This window comes from Lissotriton vulgaris, chromosome 9 (assembly GCF_964263255.1).
Source record: "Lissotriton vulgaris chromosome 9, aLisVul1.2, whole genome shotgun sequence".
NCBI lineage: Eukaryota > Metazoa > Chordata > Amphibia > Caudata > Salamandridae > Lissotriton > Lissotriton vulgaris.
In genome coordinates, this window is record NC_141697.1 from 65535478 (window position 1) to 65558734 (window position 23257).

Below are 23257 nucleotides of genomic sequence, written 5' to 3' on the forward strand. Positions count from 1 at the left end.
GCCTTGTCTACTGCGGTGGTTCCACTCCCAATGTTCTTGCAACTTTTGGAGTGTTTTTTTGTTCAACTTTCTTGCATAGCTTATGGCGTGGTTCCTTAAATAAATAAATTGTGTATTCTGGCGCCCATTAATTAGCCTTCGTGGTTATGACCATGTCTAATCAAATGCAGTGTAAATAAACATTTTTAAAAAAAAGCCTAGCACTGGATCAACCCCAGGGACAGAATACTAATAGTAAACGTTTTGTACTGGATGCCGCATAACCTCTCCACACGCCTAATTGTCTCCATACCTGCAGTGCAGCAGGTTGTTGGGCCTCACCACCATTTGAACGCCCCCGTCCTCCGAACACGCATCTGAATGACATGCGACAGATTTGGGATAAAAGGTGTGTGATTGGTATGCAGCTGCGCCGTTATAGGCAAATGTTAAGTGATGCATGAGTGTCTCCACGGAGCCAAGACGCCATTAGAATTTTACTCAACTTGATTCTGAAGTTCACCGATGAAAGTGATTAGGCGCTGTACCAAATGTCTGAGACATTTGGCATACCCATATTAAAAAACGTCAGCACTATGGGAGCGTCTTAAGAGTGAAGAGACAAGTTTGTATTTAGACCTAAAAGTGAATAATACATTTTACAAATCCGTACAAGAAAGCAAAATCGAATAAAATGGTCATTAAAACCAACCCTCACTTGCAAAGCTGCCTATGAGCAAACTCAGTCTCTGCTGACAAAATGGCCGCCCCTCAGTGCTCCTGTTTAGCTTTCATGTCTCATTTATGTTCAGCGAAGCCTTGAATCGGTGCCACTTGGCAGCCACGGCTGTGGAAGGCACCTGGTTCCCCACCGTGTGCTCTCTGTCTGTGAAAATGTTCTTCTAAGCTTCGACAAGGCCCTCTGGATCTCAGCCTTCCCCGCCGTTTACACCAGAGGGCCCACCTGGGACTCGTCGCGGAATACCAGGCAATCATAAAATGCATTTTAATCATTTCGAATAAAACCTGCCTTAATGGTTTTCCCTTTCTGCCTTGTAAGTGACGATTAACTTGGCACTTTGGAACTGTTTAATGGTGAAATCCATAAGAACGGTGAATGTGGGCTCTGCGCGGTTAGACATACAATGAAGCCTAGCCTATGCATCACCACCATTCTAGATTCCTTTAAGAAAGAGCTATTCCTGATCTTTCAAAGAAACATACCAATAGGTAAATGATTTATTCTTGTTTCTGCCTTCCCATTCTAATCCACAAGTAGGTACATTTTATTGCTCTTCTAGCTGAGCTCTATCCTCCCTTTGGGAAGTTAATTCTTTTATATTTCTTCCCTGGGTTTTCCTCTTCCAATCTTCCCAACTCTGGCACTCTACAGCAGACTTTCATATAGCTGCAGCAAGTCTACAAGTTCATTCCCTATTTGCTGTTTTTTGTGATGAGGAAGTTTTCAGTAAATGTTTCCTACTCTTGGCAATCCTACTTTATTTTATAAATGTCACCCTCTTCACCCTATTGGACATATTTTTAGTTTGGACTTTGCTATCACAGCATGGATTCTCTGGGTAAGAATACCCCCGTTGGCAAAGAGCACTGAAATAAGATGAGGTCTAGTAGTTACGTTGTTGAAACCTATACAAAACAAGCATTGGCAAAGAAAATAAGCCTCTCCAATTTAATGCAAGTGTCAACTGTTGACTTTCCCAAAGTTTATCTGTGAGGTACTGTTTAAAAAAGAGTAAAAGAAAAACAAATTTAAAACACTGGAAGAAAAGCAAAAATATATTTTTTCTCAAAACAGTATATTAACCCATTAACCGCGGCGTAAAATCTGCTACGGTGCTGGCGTTTCCTTGTGCGGGCGGGGCCGCGTCGGCCGACAGACGTGCGCAGCACTATGCAGATAGAACTCGCAACGGCATTGGCCGACGCACGAAGTGAACAGGTAAAATTCAATGTTTTCAATCTTTATAAACAGCATAGTTTATTTTTCAAATACTTTACACTCGGGAAACTCTGAACAAAGCTTTAAAAATATTAACGTGTCAAAATATTAACAGAAGTGCTTGCCAAGACCTAATATGCTTTCCACAGGATTCAGCCATTTGGGCTTAAAGTAGCTCAGGGAGCAGCAAATGTATGGGACTCTACGAGAAGTGACATGCTAAGTACACCTTTTGCCTCATAGGCCAGCTGAGTGACTGCCGCAGATGGTTCTTCCCTCAGCGTCCTAAAAGCCTTTGTGGGCCAATTATTTTCCTTTCATGCACTATGTGGAATGCAGGAGATAAAGCAATAAAGAGCCTTATGTTCTGCTCTTCAGCCATACCACAGTAAAAATAATCCTGTTGATGTGATTTTAGGGGCAGCTCCACCCCACAAACAAAACCCAAGGCCAGAGCTGAAAAAAAATTGGTAATAAAGTTTATTTATTACCATTTTATTTTTCAGCAGCCAACCCGTCCCGAACTGAGATCAGACTGGGGCAGGGAACATGCTGCTGAGTGGCATTAGGGAGCTTTGTGCTCTCGAGTTTAAAATGTGCATGTCTCTTTGGCTGGCCGTCTTGCGGCGGCCTGCCAGGCATGCACATTTTAAACCTATTTAACTCAGCTGTCTTAAGACAGATAAGTTCGAGAAAGTAAAGGACTCCAGTGCTGACAGAGCCCATCACACCAATCCTAGCACTTCTCTCATGCTGCATGAGAGCCATGCCAGGATTGGCTTGGGAGCCAGCAGCCTGCCTGCCTCGAGAGAAGAAGCGAGGAGGACTTTGCGCTCGTAGAAAAGGTAAGTGTCATTTTTTTATGTGCCCCGCCCCATCACCCTCGGGGCGTGCCAGCTGCCACTGGTGCTTTTACTCACAACATCGAGAAATGAGGAGCAACTCAGGGGTGGGGAGATTTGAAGGGTGGGAAGCAGCACAAGAGGGCAAGAGCTAGAAAATACATGGAATCTCATGGAGTGCTAAATGAAAAAGAAAAGAAATAGTTTACTAATTATGAGCAGTGGACGAAAACAAGTCAGCTCAAAGGGATGGTAAAGAGGCTATGCTCGAGAGGACAGAAACACAAGAAGAGGAATATGAGCCATCGAATAAGAAGCAAGCAAATAAGAGTGACAGTATTGGCAACCAATGGTAAGAAATGGGTGTGCTTTAAGCCCACTGTAAGTTCACAATAGGTTTTTCGCAACCAGACAGCTGGTGAGGTGGTGAGAACTGAAAAACAAGCAGCTGCCATTGAAAAGAAGGGTTATTTATTACATTATGTTAGCACTCCTCTGCTCGCTTACACAAACAATTTCCTTCAAGTGGTTTCATCATTGTTTTTAATTATGTCAAAGTTGGATGGTTACTTCAAATAAATCCCCTTTTCTAGTTCATTTCACTTCACAGTTCACAAAAGAACAGAGGAAGTTATAATCAATTACTTTGGTGCTCTCATGTCCTATGTTACCTCCTAAAGATAAATAAATAGCACCTGCCACTGAGAACTATTACCTTTTCACACAGTCACGCCTCTTTTACTTAATTTAGTTGTTAATTGTGCAAATTATCTCTGTGCTTCCTTTAGGCTCCCAAATTATACCCACCAGTCCACGTCCTGAGGAGACCCCATAAGTAGAAAGAGGTGGTTGAAACGTGGCAATATCCAGTATAAAGGAAGCGCTAACCAAGAAGCATTAAGGATGTATGGCATTTGAAGTAAAAGATTAGAAGCAATCTATTTCGCCCTACGGGGGCACTCTCAACCTCGTATTTGCACATTTAAAGGATTGGGCGGGGTGGGGGGTGGTCGTGTAAGAAATACTTCAACCACTTATTTAAAGGACGTTTTTACTAATTAATATTTAAACCAATGAGCTGGCAGATTTATGACAAATGCAAGTCTTATGGATGTTATTCAATGACATAATTTTCTCACAAGCATCACAAGGGCGAAGGGCCCCTAAAGGAAGTATTTGGGTTAATACATTATCATTTATCTCTACTTAACCAGGTTTTTTTTTAATTATTTGCAAAAACGAATTTTCTGAACTAGTAAACAGAAAGTAATTGAATCAAAGATGATGTCATAAATATGCCATTCTGTTGAATTATGTTTTAATTGATTACAATCAGGGGTATAGACCCTCCTCGGCCTACAAAGGGCTAAACCCCCTGTTTTATAAATCAAGGAATAGCACTTGCACTGGGATCCCATCCAGCACAGGGACTAGGCTTCTGTCAGTGTCGTTCACCGCTATGTGCTCCACACTGCGTCACGCCTCGTTTTGATGTTTCTTTTCTAATCGCGACTGTACAATTCAAATGATGTTTTGAGATGGCTTACATTCCTATATTGTACCTGCCACCCCGTAAGCATTCCCCAACCTAAGATGGTGACACTTCTTTCTCAAGTTGAATCCTAATCCAATATGGCTTCTTTTCACTTCGGGGTCACTGTAGGACGCTGTTCTATGCAGGATCAGCTTCAATGCATCTGACGGTTGTACAACCTTACGACGCATGCCTCTACCACGCACTTTTTACAACACATGCCTTTACCACCTATATGCCTTTATCACGCAGTTAAGTATAAATAAGGGAAGATATATATCAGCTTGCTGTGGGGCATACATATGTATATTTTTATCTATAATATTTATTTTGGGGGGACTCCCCAATTGTTTATAATATATTTAATTACATTTTTATTGGGGATGGGACCGCCAAACCACCCTTTAATAATTGCCCTTGCGACCCTATGCCCCTACCCACCCAAAACCCTAAAAAACTATTTTACCATCCTATGCCCCTACCCACCCCTAAAAATATACTCATCACTTAATACCTTTACCCACCCTAATCCCTAAAAACACCTTACCACCCCATGCTGCTACCCACTCTTAAACCCTAAAAATACCATTCCCACCCTATAGCCCTACCCGCCCAAACCCTAAAAAAATCCCTTATTACCGTATGCTATTACCTACTCCTAAAACAAACTTACCACCCTATACCGCTACCAATTCCTAAACCCTAAAAACACCCTTACAACCTAATACCCCATAAGCCCAAAAAATACCCTTACCACAACACATGCTCTAATTAACTGTAGAAATACCCTTACCACTCTATATCCCTACCTACCCCTAAAAATCCCTTACTACCCTATGCCCATACCTACCCCTAAACCCTAAAATACCATTAGTACCCTATACCCCTACCAAAGTTCTAAACCATAAAAGCACCCTTACAACCCAATACTCTTAGCTACCCATGAAACAACTTGTAACACACTATACCCACACACACACATACATATATCTACACACACACATATCTACACAAACATGCATACATACGGACACATATACTTACCTTAACTATTCTTACTATGCGTGCATATGCGTGGTGTAGGCACTGGGTGCTAAAGGCATATGCGTAGTAAAGGCACTGCGTGGTAACAACAGTGTTGTAGAGGATGTTTCCCCATCTCACCAGCTAAAGACCCTACTTTGTGGTTGGCCACCTTGGGTGCTGTCCCTGGCCTCTGTTCTGCTGCCCTCCACCAGTGTGCTCTCACACCTTTTGGGTTAGTGGGAACGAGTTTTTTCTGGTTACTTACAAGAGCCTCCTCTGAATAAACCACTTAGGTTTCTCTTTCTTTTCTGCTTTGCTAAACTCCTGTGACTATTTCAGGAGACAAACTGGCAGTGATAAGTTTTCAGATTTATCCGCAATGAGAATAAATAAGTTCTGGCCATCCGGCCCTCGACAGTGGAATATGTTTCTCTGTGCATTAAGAATTGCAGTGTAGCGCAGAACTCATCCGGGAGGGTATTCTGGCCGAAGAGAGGCTTCTCTATTACACAAACCACTGTTTTTTCTGATCAACCTCGGAAGGCAGAGAGGATGAGCCAGCCCCGTCAGCATCCGTCACTATGACCTTCAGGTGGCACAAAGGTGCAAACATGCTTTTACCGGCTCAGATGCAACCCAACCACGGACAACATGGAAATCTACTGCCTTTTTCAGAGGGAAGACGTTTAGTTACCAAAGCAGTTTACAGGGCAGGCCCTGAAGCTAGAGCGCTCCCAAATACTTATTTCACACTTCCCCGCCACAACAAACACTGCCAGACCCCCACACCCTTACTGTTCTATTTACAACACCTCAGATTTGAGATCTTCCTACTACAATATGACACATCTGTGTAAAGAACTCCACGGCTTCTTTGAGCTAAGTCTGCACTATACCAAATAGCTTAAAATAAACTGAAAAGTCAATCCTGCCACTATTTTTAACCAAACGTAACTTGGAAAAACCTATAAGGAAACAGATAAAACTTGGTATCAGAAACATCCACATAAAATAATAGAACACACACAACATGTAGAATAGAAACACACAACATGTAGTAGATATGTATATATATGAAACGTCTCAGGGTATGCACACAAGAAGTGTTTTGAAATATACATGGAAAAGGGCTAAAAAACGTATGCAAACATTTAAAAAGTACTAGAAAAGTACTAGCAAAAGCACACAAACAGTGTGATGAAATGCATAACATTTACGAAAAAGTGTCTGAAACACATAGTGGAAGGAATTAAACAACAGTGGCTAAGCCTTAAAAAACTGCAGAATATATTTGCTGTAGCTTTTTTTGTCTATTGCCATCTTGACTGAATATTAACCATGCAAAAGGCAAAACATGAAATTTTAAGTCACATTTTCCTTTAACACAAAAAATGCCTCACCCACTCGATTGCCAGTTGCAGACCCTGTGTCATGACAACTAGACATACCGTTACACCATTAAATACTAGAGAGTTCCCCCGGTGCACCTACTTATTAAGGCTTACCTGCTTGGGGCCGGACTGTTCGGTATCCCATTCTTTCTCATCTGCGAACCGGAACTGGGCAAACGAATCTCCTGCAGGCAAGAGGGAAACCAAATCTTGGGTTAGAGCAATCCAGCATGATGGAATAATAGATTACAGATGAAGTGACTGGACAAATGTATGTTTTCTTTGTTATGTGCATTGAAGAAAACAAGAAAATGATCAGAATAAAAAACAAGAAAAAAAGAGAATACCATACGCTGAGTCTTTATATAAACATGGGTGAAACCAATCTGGCCCCAGTATGAAGACTTACCTGCCACGGCTCAGTATGAAACCCATCAGGTCTTAGTATTAAACTCCTCGGATCTCAATATGAAACTCATCTGATCTCCGTATAAAAGTCATCAAATCTCAATATGAAACTCATCAGATCTCGGTATGAAACTCATCAGATCTCAGTTTGGAAGTCATCATATTTCAATGGGAAACTCATCAGATCTCAGTATAAACTCATCATGTATGAATTCATCATATTTCAGTATAAAATTCATTCCATCAGATGAAACTCATCACATCTTCGTATGAAACGTATCAGATCTCAGTTTGCAACTCATCAGATCTCAGTATGAAACTTGTCAGATCTCAGTATGAAACTCGTCAGATCTCAGTATGAATTCATCATATGCTAGTATGAAACTCAACCCATCACATCTCAGTATAAAAGTCATCAGATCTCTGTATGAATTCATCATATTTCAGTATGAAATTCAACCCATCAGATGAAACTCATCACATCTTCGTATGAAACGTATCAGATCTCAGTTTGCAACTCATCAGTTCTCAGTATGAAACTTGTCAGATCTCAGTATGAAACTCGTCAGATCTCAGTATGAATTCATCATATGCTAGTATGAAACTCAACCCATCACATCTCAGTATAAAAGTCATCAGATCTCTGTATGAATTCATCATATTTCAGTATGAAATTCAACCCATCAGATGAAACTCATCACATCTTCGTATGAAACGTATCAGATCTCAGTTTGCAACTCATCAGTTCTCAGTATGAAACTTGTCAGATCTCAGTATGAAACTCGTCAGATCTCAGTATGAATTCATCATATGCTAGTATGAAACTCAACCCATCACATCTCAGTATAAAAGTCATCAGATCTCTGTATGAATTCATCATATTTCAGTATGAAATTCAACCCATCAGATGAAACTCATCACATCTTCGTATGAAACGTATCAGATCTCAGTTTGCAACTCATCAGTTCTCAGTATGAAACTTGTCAGATCTCAGTATGAAACTCGTCAGATCTCAGTATGAATTCATCATATGCTAGTATGAAACTCAACCCATCACATCTCAGTATAAAAGTCATCAGATCTCTGTATGAATTCATATTTCAGTATGAAATTCAACCCATCAGATCTCAGAATGAAAGTCATCAGATCTCCGTATGACACTCATCATATCTCAGTATGAAACTCATCACATCTTCGTATAAAACTTATCACATCTCAGTTTGCAACTCGTCAGATCTCAGTATGAAACTCGTCATATCTCAGTATGAAACTCACAAGATCTCAGTATAAAATTAATCAGATTTCAGTATGAAATTCATCAGATTTCAGTATGAAATTCATCAGATTTCAGTATGAAACTCAACACATCGTATCTCATAATGAAAGTTTTCAGATCTCAGTATAAAACTTATCGGATCTCAGTATGAAACTCATCAGATTTCAGTATGAAACTCATCTGATCTCAGTATGAAATTCATCAGGCCTCAGTATAAAACTCATCTGATCTAAGTATGAAACTCATCAAATCTCAGTTATGAAATGCATCAGGTATCAGTATGAAATACAACATATTTTAGTATAGAACTCAACCTATCATCTCAGTATGAAAGTCATCAGATCTCAGTATGAGTTATCAGATCTAAGTAAGAAACTCCTCAGATCTCAGAACAAAATTCATCATATTTCAGTATAAAACTAAACCTATCATCTCAGTAAGAGTCATCAAATCACAGTATGAAACTCATAAGTACTCCGTATGAAATTCATCATATTTCAGTCAGAAATTCAACCTATCAGATTTCAGAATGAAAGTCATCAGATCTCAGTGCCAAGGCCTCAGATCTCAGTCATCAGTTCACAGGATGACATTTATCTGATCTCAGTATGAAAATCATCCGATCTTAGTATGAAAATCATCCGATCTTAGTATGAAAATCATCCGATCTTAGTATGAAATTCATCTGATCTCAGTATAAAATTCATCTGATCTCAGTATGAAAGTCATCTGATCTCAGTATGAAAGTCATCTGATCTCAGTATGAAAGTCATCTGATCTCAGATTGAAACACAACAGGTATCAGTTTTAAAACCAGAACATCTCAGTATGATACAAAACCCATCATATCTCCATATGGAATTCAACATATCTCTGCATCAAACACAGAACATCTCAGCCTGTAGCCCTTTTGAAGTGCAATATATATATATATATATATATGTATATATATATATATATATAATGCTGTGGCTAAGCATATGGAGACGCATCACAACGGGAATTGGAAATCCCTCAAATTCTACGGAATTGAAACCATACCGTTAACTGACAGAGGTTGCCATCGAGAAAAAACTTTGCGACAAAAGGAGTCTAGACACATCTTAAATTTCCGGACTATGACACCATATGGATTGAATCAGTCGGAAGAACTCTATATACATTTATGAATCTTAACAATTAGTCTCTGTCTGTATAAATGCATCTAATAATAATGGATGGAAGAAGAAAATCAGTAGTAAACATTAGACTCACGGAAGAAAGAAGACAATCAGTGGTAAATATCAGACTCACAAAATTATAAAGGAGAAGTAATTTTAGGGGTTCAATAAAGTAAGACCCACTGGAGGGTTCTAAAATGAGATTATTAAAAATATAAGAACAGTATGTATAATATAAAAATTGGACCACCCACTAGAGGGAACAATAGTTCGAAACTTTGATACCCGGAAAAGAATATATAAAAAATAGCAAGGACAGGAAAATGTAAAACCATGCATGAAAATCCTTAATATGAGAATAAGAGTGTGATATTACCAGATTAAATAATGTATGTCCGATGAGAATATTGTTATTTAAATTTATGCATTTGTATGTGAAAAATATATATTTAATACTTTTTTGTATCAAGCAAGCAAACTACATAGCCCAGAATTCGCTGGGAAGCTTGAACAACAAACAGGAAACGCCTCAATCATGGTTTCCTGTTAGAGTAGTTTAAAAAAATTGTTAATCATGTGATGAATTGACCGTGATCAAGGTAGAGAGGACTACCGGAACGCTTGGGTCAAACTGTGCTGGTGGTGATAAATGGATTTAAGAATAAATTAACTTAAAAAGGAAAATTGCTGGTGTTGCGGCTTAATTGCTTCCTTTTGGAAACATATATATATATATATATATATATATATATACACATCCACAGCCTTGGCTCGATTTTGCGGTCCAATGGCGCTCTTTCCACCGGTGCTTGGACTTCTAAGCAGAGCCCCGCTTTGATATATTCCACAAATCCCTTCTTTCAAGAGAATAAGTCAGCACTCACAAAAGGGTTTCTTCCCCAATCCTTTAATTCGTTTGTCAATACTCCAGCATTTCAAAGTACAAACCTTCTCTTGAAAGAAGGGATTTGTGGAATATATATCTATACTAATATAATAAAGAGAGAGCCCAAACCTTTGAGGCGGGTAATCTCAGGAACCACAGCACCAATCACACCACCCAATACAGCGTTGGAAAGGGCAGTTGCAGCAGAAGGACATAGGCTATGCAGACGCCCACCATATACATTTAAAAGGTAAAAGAACCGTGCCAGCAAAGTAGTCCCTTGTGGGCATGTCTGCGTTGTGCTGTGGGTGTGTGCTGGGGGCGTGACAAACGCTGGGGGCGTGTGGTACGTCCCGCCCTTCATGCCATGTCTCATTTTGTGTGCTAATCCCATCCTAGTCCCTTTAAATACCCCTGCACCCCATAATCATAACCCACCCTTACTCCTTAAAATACCCCAACACCCTTAAACACTAACCCATCTTAACCCTATAAATATACCCTGTACCCCAAAACCCAAACCTATCTCTAAACCCTAAAAATACCCCTGTACCCCAAAACCCAAACCTAGCCCTGAACCTTATAAATACACCTGTACCTCACAACCCAAACTTACCCCTGAACAATAAAAATACCCCTGTACCCCAAAACCCAAACCTAGCCCTGAACCCAAAAAATACCACTGTACCCCAAAACCCAAACCTACCCCTGAACCCTAAAATACCCCTGTACCCCAAAACCCAAACCTAGCCCTGAACCCTTAAAATACCCCTGTACCCCAAAACCTAAACCTAAACCTACCCCTGAACCCTAAAAAACCCCCTGTACCCCAAAACACAAACCTAGCCCTGAACTCTAAAAATACCACTGTACCCCAAAACCCAAACCTACCCCAAAACCTGAACCCTTAAAATACTCCTGTACCCCATAACCCAAACCTACCCCTGAACCCTAAAAATACCCCTGTACCCCAAAATCCAAACCTAGCCCTGAGCCCTAAAATATAACCCTGTACCCCAAAACCCAAACCTACCCCTGAACCCAAAAATACCCCAAACCCTAAAAATACCCCTGTACCCCAAAACACATACCTATCCCTAAACCCTAAAACTACCCCTGTACCCCATAACCCAAAACTATATCTGAACCCTTAAAATACCCAAACATCCCAAAACATATACCTCAGTACCCCAAAACATATACCCCTATACCCATACTTATCATATCCAAACATTAAAAAAACATGCTTTTACCATTCATGCATTTACAACGAATTTCGTTGTAAATGTATGGGTGGTAAAAGCATATAAAATGTAATGCCATGCGTTATAATGGCATTGCGGAGTCATGGTACTTTCGTAATGAAAGTATGCGGAGTGATGGTATGCGAAAAGAAAGTTGCAGAATAATGGGTGTTTACCCTCCCCCGGCAAGTACATTGGTAGCACGGCTTCCCACATCTCCAGCAACATACTCATATTTTTTCACCACCCATTTGAAAAATGCACAGGTCTCTCTCATTGATGGCCAGCACCAACATACACTTTTAGTCACACCTCCCGCAACAAGTTCTAGAATTGCGAACTTTAGAGCTAGGGAGCTACGTTCGAATCTCAGCATCAACTCAACATCCTGTGATTCCAGGCAAATCGTTTGTCTCCCCGTGCCTACCACAAATGAATGTGTTCTTCTGTAATGTAAATTGTGCTCATGCCATGTTGTCGAGGTCGCGCTATATAATATTGCAAGGGAAAATAAAGTAGGGAAACTCGAGTTCACACACTACTGAACGCGCACTCTTTAATGCATCAGCAGTGCACTGTGAATCGGAGCGTTTCACAGGCCTGTCACAGATAAGAAATACTATCAAAACGAAATCCCACAAAACAATATACCACTGCCCGGCAGCAATTCATACCCGGACAACGTCGGGACGGGCTGCTAGTATACATATATATACACACAGCTACGAAGGTAAAGCTAACGAGCAAATCGTAGTGCTGCGCTGGAAGGGATTCGGTGTGGAGAACTTCCACACTAATCGTGCTCGGGACCTGAGCTTTTTGACGGAGTCTAAGAACATTAAGCATTCGCTGTAATGTATATTCACGTGACTGCATAAATTTCAAGATCAAGTGCACCGGCAACATGCAGTGAGCCAGGCACCAGCTATGCCAAAATGTAGCCAGCATCATAATAACGCTTCGAGTGCATTATGGAACATGTATGCTCACAGATAGTCATGTGACTAAAACATTTCAAATGTGTGCATTGACGCACTTGGTGGTTGGCTACCTTCCGTGACCAAGGCCCACCCGCCGAAACATGTTGGAGTATTGGAGTTTGGGAAGCTTTCATAATGCCGCATGACCCGGAATAAAGCTTCAGTCCTCAGTTTTGGGTCTCTCTGCTTGCTTCATTGGTGTGATGGTTTGACAGGCTTCTCCGTGCCCGCTGTAAGAGACCGCCCTGAAGGGTCGGGGCTCCATGTCGGAGGTTTTTTTGTGGATATATATATATATATATATATATATATATATATATATATATATATATATATATATATATATATATATATGTGTGTGTGTGTGTGTCAATAGAAAATATAGAGAACAGAAATGCATAACCTATATTACTGTAACAGAGAATTAATTAAAGTCTCAGGATGACAGCATGATATAGAAGAACATAAGTTGTTCAGTATTTGAATAAATCTGAAGAATTGTGAATAATAACTTTTTTTTAAAAGAAGGTGCAGGTAATAAGAATAACTAATAGAGAAAACAAAGAAACAGAAGTTGACACTGGATATCCTGGATCAAACAATACAAAATATAAAAGGAGAAATATGTTAAGTTTACATCATGCAATATGGTAAGTAAAGCAGGACAAAAGGAGTAAGTGTGGAGTGGGGGATAGTCAGCAGAGTAAAAAGGAGCAGTTCTGACACTAGAAGGGCAGTGGCTATAGGGATTTTTCTAGTAGGTATCAGAACACAGCAGAACAGAGAGAGCTCATTGCTGTATGGGTAGGAATAAGGAGCTGTTCGCTTACACATATGTAGTTGAGCCAATGACCACCAAGAGTGCATTGAAGCAACAATAATGATTTCCATTCAAAAAAGTTTACGTTCATGACAGCAACAATCATGAAGTCTATCAGCAGCAGGTTAGGATCAGAGAAAACAAGCATAGGGCATGGAAAAATATGCAAAGGGTAGTGGAGATGAAGCCAAGGTTCAAGTGTTTGTCAAAAATGTCTTCAAATTGTGAGGCACTTTAATCTCGTATTGATCAAACCTACTTGCATTGAAACACATGTGCTGGATCACATTGACTCTCATTGTAATCCCAACTATTGTTGCTAGATATGAGACCCAATGTATGCAGCCAGGGAGGTGTCCTACATGCCAGTTAGGGACAGAATCAGGATACCAATAAAACCCCTCAGGGACTAAAAAAGTAATTTGGTAGTTAAACCAGATAGGCAAATTATATCTGCATAGTTGTTTCCCAAGACAAAACCTAGGTCTCTTATATGTCCCCAGAAAAGTAAATATAAGTAGAAAGCCAAATAAGTGTTGTGATAGTATAAGAGGGACAGTGTTTGTCAATAAAGTAAAAAAAGGGCATTATCATCATTTTTAATTCTTCCACACATAATATATTTGACTGTGTCTTGCAAGTAATTAAAAAACCATATTACCACATATTTAACATATTTATGTTCACATTTGACCTCTTCAGAACTTAAAATGTAGCAGGAGAACTTCTGTTTTGTCTTTGGTTAACACTTAGCAAGAATGGAGATGCTGTCGTTGAAAATAAAGTCATTTGCGTACAATGGTAAAGCAATCCAAACTGGCAACGGTCATAGATAGGACCCTGACACTCTAACATCCTTAGCCTGAAATAGATCAGATGCCAGCATGAAACACATCCCATCATAAATTGAAACCCTTCATAACTCAGTATGAAAACCAGCTCAACGCAAGATGAAACCCATCCCGTGGCAGAATGAATCTCGCAGTCACAGAACAAAACCCATCCCATTTCATGATGAAACCCATACAATCTCAGGATGAAACCCTCTGCATCTAAATATGAAACCCATCCCATTTCACGACGAAACCCATCCCATCTCAGGACGAAGCCTATGCCATCTCAGAATGGAAATCATTCCTTCATAGCACGAAACCTGTCACATCTCAACATGAATTTAAATACACTTTAAAATCCATCAAACCTCAACTACAAATTCATCAAATTTCAGCATGTAATTTTGCACGTCTGTGTGAAATCCATCACATCTCAATGTGATCTCCATCACACCTCAGGATGAAGATGCTACAGTTTTAGGATAGAATTCACTCCATTTGTAGTAGGAAGTCCATCCCATTTCAGTATGAACTCAATCACATCTCAGTATGAAATTTATCACATCTCGGTATGAAATTCATCACATCTCGGTATGAAATTCATCACATCTCGGTATGAAATTCATCACATCTTGGTATGAAATTCATCACATCTCAGTATAAAGTTCATCACATCTCAGTATAAAATTAATCTCAACTTGGCATGAAAGGCATCATATCCCCGTATGAAATTCGTCTTACCTCGATATGAAATTCATCACATATCTGTATGAAATTCTCTTCAAATCTCTGCTTGATATCCATCAAATATCAGCATGAAATTCATCCTGACTCCTTACAAACTCTATCACATCTCAGTACAAAATTCATCTGGTCTTAGTACAAAATCCATCACATTTCAATATTAAATCCATCACAATTTAGTGTAAAATGTATGACAACTCAGTAAGAAATGTCATCTCTCAGTATGAAATGTGTCACCTCTCAGTTTGAAATCCCTCACCCCACAGTATAAAAAAAAATCACCTCTCAATATGAAATGTATCACATGACCACGTGAAATCCATCACGCCAATATGAAATCCCTCTTATATCCGGATACAACCCATCAAAACTGAATATGAAATGGACTGCATCTCTGTATAAAATCCATAGCATCACAGTTTGAACTCCATCACATCTCAGTGTGAATCCATCAGAGCCCAGTATGAAATCCATGAGATCTCACTGCCGTGGCAGGAGCAGCCAGGCCAACGAAAATATTAGAAGGTTGTTTACTCATTTAGAAGTTTCGTACAGAGCCGTATCATTAAATCCATACAGCAACCGTACAATTTGGTGATGCGTAGAGGTCCACTGAATCACGAAGCATTAGAGTGTTAGTGGGGGGATTGTGTGTCTGTGTGTGTGTTTAGAAGGGTTGGGTGGCCAAGTGCAGGACTGTAATGTGAGCTTTTATGCACCTAGTGGTATCTTCCTGGAAGCTTTGCTGTACTAAGTTTAGAGATTTGATTCAACACATTTATTCCAATGGAAGCCAGGACTGGCTTTTTCTAGGGCAAGGGTGTTGTGTTGTCTCTTACTCAGCTTTGGCACTAGCCCAGCTAATACCAACACCCCAACAAATATCTTATAAATAGAAAATTGGCACTATGAAGGAAACATCTCCTCAGAGACCACCTACCCAATTGTTTTGCAAGATTTATATTTTCGGAGATAGAGTTTTGGTTGTTTGTAGATTTGTGATCATGAAAGCAGCAATCAGAGAACGTAAGGCTCACTACTTGACAAAGAACGTATTGAAAAACTAGAGACTGACTTACTTTCATCATCTGTATTCATCCGCAAGAGACTGTAAGAATACCAAAGCAGAAAGACTACTAGCCAACAAGGTTGTTTCCAACCCAAGCAAGTCCAGGGAGCCTTTGGCTTTCTCTGGTTGGATTTATCATATTGAGAGGATATTCACAGTCTTTTTAAAGCACATGTGTATACAATTAAAAGGATGGAAATGGTGAGTCTTGTCTGACCAAATAATCTCTGTGAAGAGTAACAAACAAAAAAGACAGGGAAGAGTAACAAAAAAAAAGAAAAAAATACAGAAAGAAAAATAAAAAACAGGTCCCCTGCATTTTTTGTTACTCTTCACAGTAACTAGGAACACTTGGATTTAATCTCTGCCCCCTGTTTGAAGCGAACATTTTTCAAAGAAACATAGTTGGAATGTGAATTTACCTAATAAGAAGTAAGTACATGATAATTCTACATTATGTGTATATACACCTTATCAACCCCAAATGCAATCCATTTGCAAATAATTGATGGCGCTCAACCCTGCCCTCTTTTTTAGGTTGCCATCTGTTCGTTCTCTGACATAGGAGCCCACAGGCCCACTACTATCAGTTCAACCACCTAGCCAATGGTGGATCACTGTAATTTAGTTTCCCTTCTACATCTAGAGATTACATTATAAACAATATTAAGTTCTAAGTATTTCCTTTGTTAAATTCGCAGGTGCCCCTTCACAGTCCTGAGGAAGACCCCATTGTAAGGATCAAGGTCACATACGTCTGTAAGGGGTCGAAACGTCAACATTTTGTTGTATATATGCCAGTGTGGGCAACAGTGTAGTATTCATTGTGCCTTTTCAGGGACATAATAGCTGTTAATGAATTTGCTTGTATAAAATGGTCATGTAGGACAAACCATTTTCTTTTGTGAATAATATTGTCCTCCCTTTCCGCCCTCATTTAACCCTCACTTGGCACACAAGTCCTTCCTTTCTCCCTTCTACACGTTCGAGCACTTTTGCATACGTATGTTCCAGATGCTTTGCTGGATTTTGAGCATTCAGATTGATGTTCAATATGAATAAATAATATTCAGCAAAAATGTTACAGTGCAAGTAATTTTATGGATGCTGCTGCATAAATATGTGTGTTCTTTCAAATTGTCCCACTGGAACCGTCTATCTTTTGTACTGTTACTCAATTATTGAGCTTTCTCAAGACTGAAAATATGTGCACAAATATATTATCGATTGCATCATAGCTTTAAATGAGTTATTAGACTTAAATTGTCGAACCCGCTCATCTGTTTTGGACATGCACATTCGTATTCGGTGCACATCTCTTTCAATAGTTTTTGCTTCCCTTCCATCTTTCTTAATGTCACAGTTTCTTCTTTGTAATCAATATGAAGAATTCTGGTTTCGTGTTATACTATAATTCTTTAAAGAAAGGGAAACTGTGGTTTAAATCCAGGATCTTTGTCCATGTGTATTTTTTTGGGCCTCAGGAAACCCACAAGTGGCAATCTTGCTTGGAGGGCAAGGACTGACTGACCAAAAAGTCTGAATCGTTCGCCTGGTAGAGCAGTGAAAAGCTTGATCTGCTGCGACCCATATTGGAAATGGTCTGTGTGGAGGTTTGCAGCCAGGTCGTTCATACTCCCAAAGATGGAGTGGGAGGGTGTTAGATGAAACATACATGGGTTTGAGAACGTTGATTTTCTAGTGAGTGTACGTGAAGTAAATCCAATGGTATGTTTGCTGACTTGTTAAAAGTTTACATAAAAAGCAAACTGCTCTTAAGTGAATGCAGCAATACCAATTAAAAAAGCATAAATAAGCATACAACAACACTGTTTTAACCAGGAGTTTGAAAAATGACAAATGCAAACCCAAATAAACAAAATAAAAAGCAATACAATCTAAATAGACATCCAAATGTCATTGAAGTAAAGAGTGAAGCCAAAATTTGCCTCATACTTCAATACAGTCTTTAACACCTTAAGTCTGAGACCTTGTTCCATCAGCCCCATCTTTTGTTTCATGCCTTTCCAATCCAAAAAAGTATCAACTTTTCAGCATGTTTCTCTGCAACTTCCACCCTTTCCAGGAAATCAAAGGGGACCACTACTACTCCTGTCACGTTTACACTAATAAAAAAAACCACCCACACAAAATAAATGCAACCATTATCAAACTCTAGAAACGTGGCTATCTGTCACCAGGGTCTTCATTTATGGTACGAAGTTTCCTGAAAAACTATTATGGCAAAAACAAATCTTTCCTCATTGATGCTGAATAAATATCCGCCCTCTCATCTATCCAAACCACGTCTCTGCTCCTTTTCCGGTCTATCACGGCCAATAAGATGTATCCATCAATCCCAAAACCTATCCAAACATTGTCTCTCCTTCCGGTCTATCACTCCCAACGCCAAATTCTGAAGCTTAGGAGTCCAGAGTGACTTCCAACACCCTGGGAGGACCTGTGCCAAGCACATCATAGGTCTGTTTCCACTAACTCAGGCATACATACCCTTATATCTACTTGAGGAATGCGGTGAGCTGTGGGAAACACTATTAACTACCCCACTTTACGGATTCTCTAAAATACCCTAGTAGCGCAAGTGACCTCACGCACTCGATACAAGGCGGAGTGCCTCTAAATCCATGGTGACCCCTACCTCAATAGCGTCCCCTCACTTCCTACAAATTGTGCCACCCGTGTCTCTTGAAGACTTAGATGGCCTGGCAGCTAAAGTCAAATCAGGCTCTCCCGATGATCCTATAAGACCGGACATCTTCAGGAAAATGTATAACTGTCTTTTGACTAAGGGCCGGGAACACATCAATCGATCGCTCCTGTCGGCAGTGATTACTAAGTCATGGAAGCATGCTAAAGTCATTCCACTGTTGAAAAAGCCCACACTAGACACATCTTTAACGGAGAATCTTCGCCCAATCTCTCTGCTCCCACACCTGGCCAAGAATATGGAGTCCCATGTTAACATCACTCTGACCAAATATCTAGAAGTTGATCAGATTCTAGACAGTTCACAGAACGGGTTACGGTCTATACACAGCACGGAATCAGCCCTTCTGGTGGTCACAGAGCAGCTGTGGGCCACGCTAGATGAGGGCAATACTTCGGCACTATTTTTACTCGATCATTGTACGGCCTTTGACACAGTCTCCCATAAGATTCTACTCCAACGGTTAGAAGAGATCAGGGTTAAAGGTAAGGCTTTGGCCTGGTTTGCCTCTTTTCTATCTGAGCGCTCCTTTCAGGTGCATGCCTCCCCTTATCTGTCTAGTATTTACCCCCTTAGCTGTGGTGTTCCTCAGGGCTCTGCCTTGAGTCCAACGTGTATGTCCGCCCACTAGCCCTCCTGGCCAAAGCACAGAATATCAAAATGGTATCCTATGCAGACGATACCCAGTTGGTATTCACCTTTTCTAACAATCCTGTTCAGGACCAACTAAAATTTTGTGCGGATGTCCTGGCCATTTCAGACTGGATGGCAGACAATTATCTACAGCTCAATTCTGCCAAGACGGAGGTGCTCTAGGTAGGCCGTGATATCCATAATTGGGACTACTAATGGTGGGCCGCGGTCCTGGGCAACCCTTCCCAACCGAAAAACAAAGTCAAGGATTTAGGGGTCTTGATTTTTACCACCCTCTCATTGGAGCCTCGCGCAAAAAAAGTGGCTAGTACATGTTTTGGCCTTCTACGCAGCCTAAAAACCATTCTCGGGTTTTTCGATGCCCCTACCCGCCAACTGATTGTTCAATCTGTTAATAATAGTTTCTAGACTACTGTAATGGGCTTCTGCTTGGCGTGAATAAAACAGTTATTATGATACTTCAACGGGGACAGAATGTGGAGGCATGCAATCTTTTTGCCCTACCAAAGCACTGTCACACCTCCAATCTTCTTCATCGTCTTCACTGGCTGCCAATCAAACAGAGAGTCCAGTTTAAAACTCTCTGCACCACACATAAGAGTCTACATGACCAGGGTACTCAAATTGTACAGGGACTGTGCACTTCATATGTTCCATCGCAAGCACTGGGCTCCGCTGATCTGCATCTGCTTTGCACTCCAAGGGTGCGCCGGTGTAGAGCAGGGGGTCGCTCTTTTAAAGCTCAGGCCCCTGCTTTATGCAATTCTATTCCACTGGCTGCCCGCAGCACTCAAGATCACTGGGCATTCAGGAAACTGATTAAAATTTGGCTTTTTACTTCCATCTAGCCTTATCTCTTCTGGGCACCTGTCTGGCCCTGTTGCTGTGGCAGCCATGCGCTTTATACGTCATCCTAACATTACATAACATAACATAACGCGCTCTTTGACCTCCAATTGCATTGTACTGAAGCATTTGTATAGCGCTTAATAGCGTGTGGTTCAACCGCTTACCCACAAGAATAGCAAGTCCACTGTTTTGGGAGCATGGTTAGAAGGATACAGTTTTTGTTTTGAGCCTATATGGGAAGTGTTTGCATGCCATGTGTGAAGACCACTGAGGTGCCCTTATCATTTTATTGGACGCAGCGTCTCCTGTCGGTGCTATGGGTCAGGGTATATGAGAGCGACGCACAATCTATAATGTAATAGGGACTAACCAGTTTATCCACTGGGACAGTCGGATGCTGGTTGTACCGCAAAACGCGGAGGTGATTAGAGAAGTAATCCAGATTGAGATGCCGCTGAATGAGTAAAAGGATGCCAGACTGGCAAGAACGGGAATCAGTGACGTAAGCCGCAGCTATGCATCATTTTCTTTCTTTATTTTGTAAATGTCTGGTATCAGGTACTCCATTTACAAAGGTATTTTTAGACATACATGTGAGTTTATGCGCAAAAATGTCTCATTTAAACCTCACAGGTATTGAGAAAGATTTCTGTCAAGGTTAAATGTGGTTACTACTGATAATTTCTCATCCAGGAATGCAGAGAAATCCACAGTCGTAACTCACAGTCAAGGCGTGTGATGTGAGCTTTCTAAGTTGTTGTTTTTTTCTTCAGTTTTATATAGTGCAACCTCGACGCGAAGGTACTGGAGCGCTTTACAAGAGCACACATTGCTTACACAAGGTCACATTCATTTTTTGCTTTAAATGTTTGGGAACACCCACAAATATGAACATTTGGGGCATTCCCAAATCCAATCTGACCCCTTCCAATCCTGTAAAATATCAGCGATTTACTCCATGACCCCATTGTCCAATATGGGCAGGGGGAACAGATAAGCCTGATTTGTAACAGGTTTTAGTGGACAATTGTTCCCCAAGGGGAAAAATCTTATCCTATGTTGAAAAAAAATTGCATTTTCATAAGTTGTTCTGTTCTTCTTTCGCAGAATTGCACACAAGAGGAATAGGCCCCCGGTACATATTTCCCGTAGTACGGCTGGAAAGCTGCACCTGGTGCAAATATGTTTGAGCAGAGATGTAAATCTTCACTCGCATTTGTCCATTTTATTTCTGAATCGCAGGGCCTGCTTTAGGGTGCACGGGTGTGCTGTGTTTAGAAATAACTTATGGGTTTAAAAGCACCTGCTGCAGAGCTTCTTGTGCATCCTGCAGTGTTCAGGCAACAATAAAAATGTCGAAATAACTATACTGAATAATGCTGGAAAGAGATGGGTTGTTGTCTAGTAGCAGTTTGACTCATCACACAGTAGCACAGAGGGTTAATATATATTACTGCTGCAAAGAACCTGTACCATGCAGATCACAGGTTTGGATTTTATGTGGATAGCTCAGTGGGTTACTGCTTTTGTCACAGAGATAATTGTGCTCCTTGTAGATCATAAATTACAATCCTAATATATTACAGTGATTTATGAACTGTCATCAAAGAGCTACAAGGAAACTGCGTGGTATAGGTTAAAACGTCATGTTTTTCCTGAGTTTTTCCTTATCCTAATGTTGCTAAAAAGGGTTTGTTTGGGAAATACATTCTTATTAGCAAAGCCAACCCCATCCACTGTGGTCGTTTTTAAATCCAGAGTTTGTGCTTCTACAGACCAAACACTCTTAAAATATGCTGCCTACTAGTTTGGATAACATGGGATTCCTACACCATCTGATCCTCATTGTCTTGTGTAACAGTTCCTATAGACTGATTTACACTGGTGTCATTCATTGTTTCTGTTCTGTATAAAGTGTGTGTGGTGTAAAGTGCTCTGACACCCTGCTCTTGTATGAGTAGCACTATTAAACAAATGAAAAGCATGTGAGAGAGGGGCTATAGAGACACATGGGGCACTGTTGGAGGGTAGTAGTGAGGCAGTCCATTGAGAAGAAATTCATGGGGGGGAGAGTCAAACACAATTGGTGCAGCAAGCACCACCAGTGTTAAAAACCGGCCCTGCTAAATAGGACCCAATTTGATTAACAGGCAGTCTCTATACCATTGGCGGCTTCTCCGCAATGGCGGTGGAGCGTCGCCCTATTGGCTTAGCCTGGAGCAGTCGAAAAATAAAATGATATTGATTTAATTTTTGGCTGCTGGCTGAGCCAGCGTGTGTGGGTAGTTAGGTTTCTCCAGTCTGGCTGTATTGCACAGCTAGTTTGGAGAAACAGCACAGACTCCCCGACCTAAGCGGAGCATCAAAGCAGCCCGCTCAGCCTTGCCCTGTGCTGCTCTCTTGCTAAATGAGAGCAGTGCGGGGATTGGACGGGGAGTCTGCTGCTGTCCCAGTGTCTGCTGGGACCAGGAAGTAGGGAGGCGTGAGGCGGCAGAAGCAGCATGAGGTAACTTTTATTTATTTTTCTCTTCCCCTCTAGCTCCCCCAGCCCCCACCAGATTGCTCCCTCCACCCGCCCCACAATTGTCAATATGTATCGGCCGCCACTGCTCTACATACAGCATGCAACAAATACCCACATCAAAAAAATTAAACAGCACACCAGTGCAGCCTTGTCGCTCTTTGGTAAAAGGGACATAGCAAACCGCAGAAGCATTAAATGTGCTGCCTGGTTATAGAGGTGCTGACAACAGTGCTGCAGGGCCGGAGGAAGCACCACCTCCAAGAAACAGCGGACATGTCTGTGAGCTAATGTTCTCGCTAATATCACGAGTCCTGGGAACTGTGTATCCTCACCAAGCACACATTTAGAAT

General features: G+C 40.8%; 1 protein-coding gene across 1 annotated transcript in view; it reads right to left on the bottom strand.

Moving 5' to 3' along the window:
* The window catches only part of AVEN (apoptosis and caspase activation inhibitor), a 1005515-nt gene that overhangs the window by 126133 nt on the left and 856125 nt on the right, over window positions 1-23257 (bottom strand). Inside the window, exon 3 of the mRNA XM_086937037.1 lies at window positions 6847-6917. Coding sequence (XP_086793163.1) covers window positions 6847-6917 — 71 coding nt within the window. The remainder of the gene's footprint in view (window positions 1-6846; window positions 6918-23257) is intronic.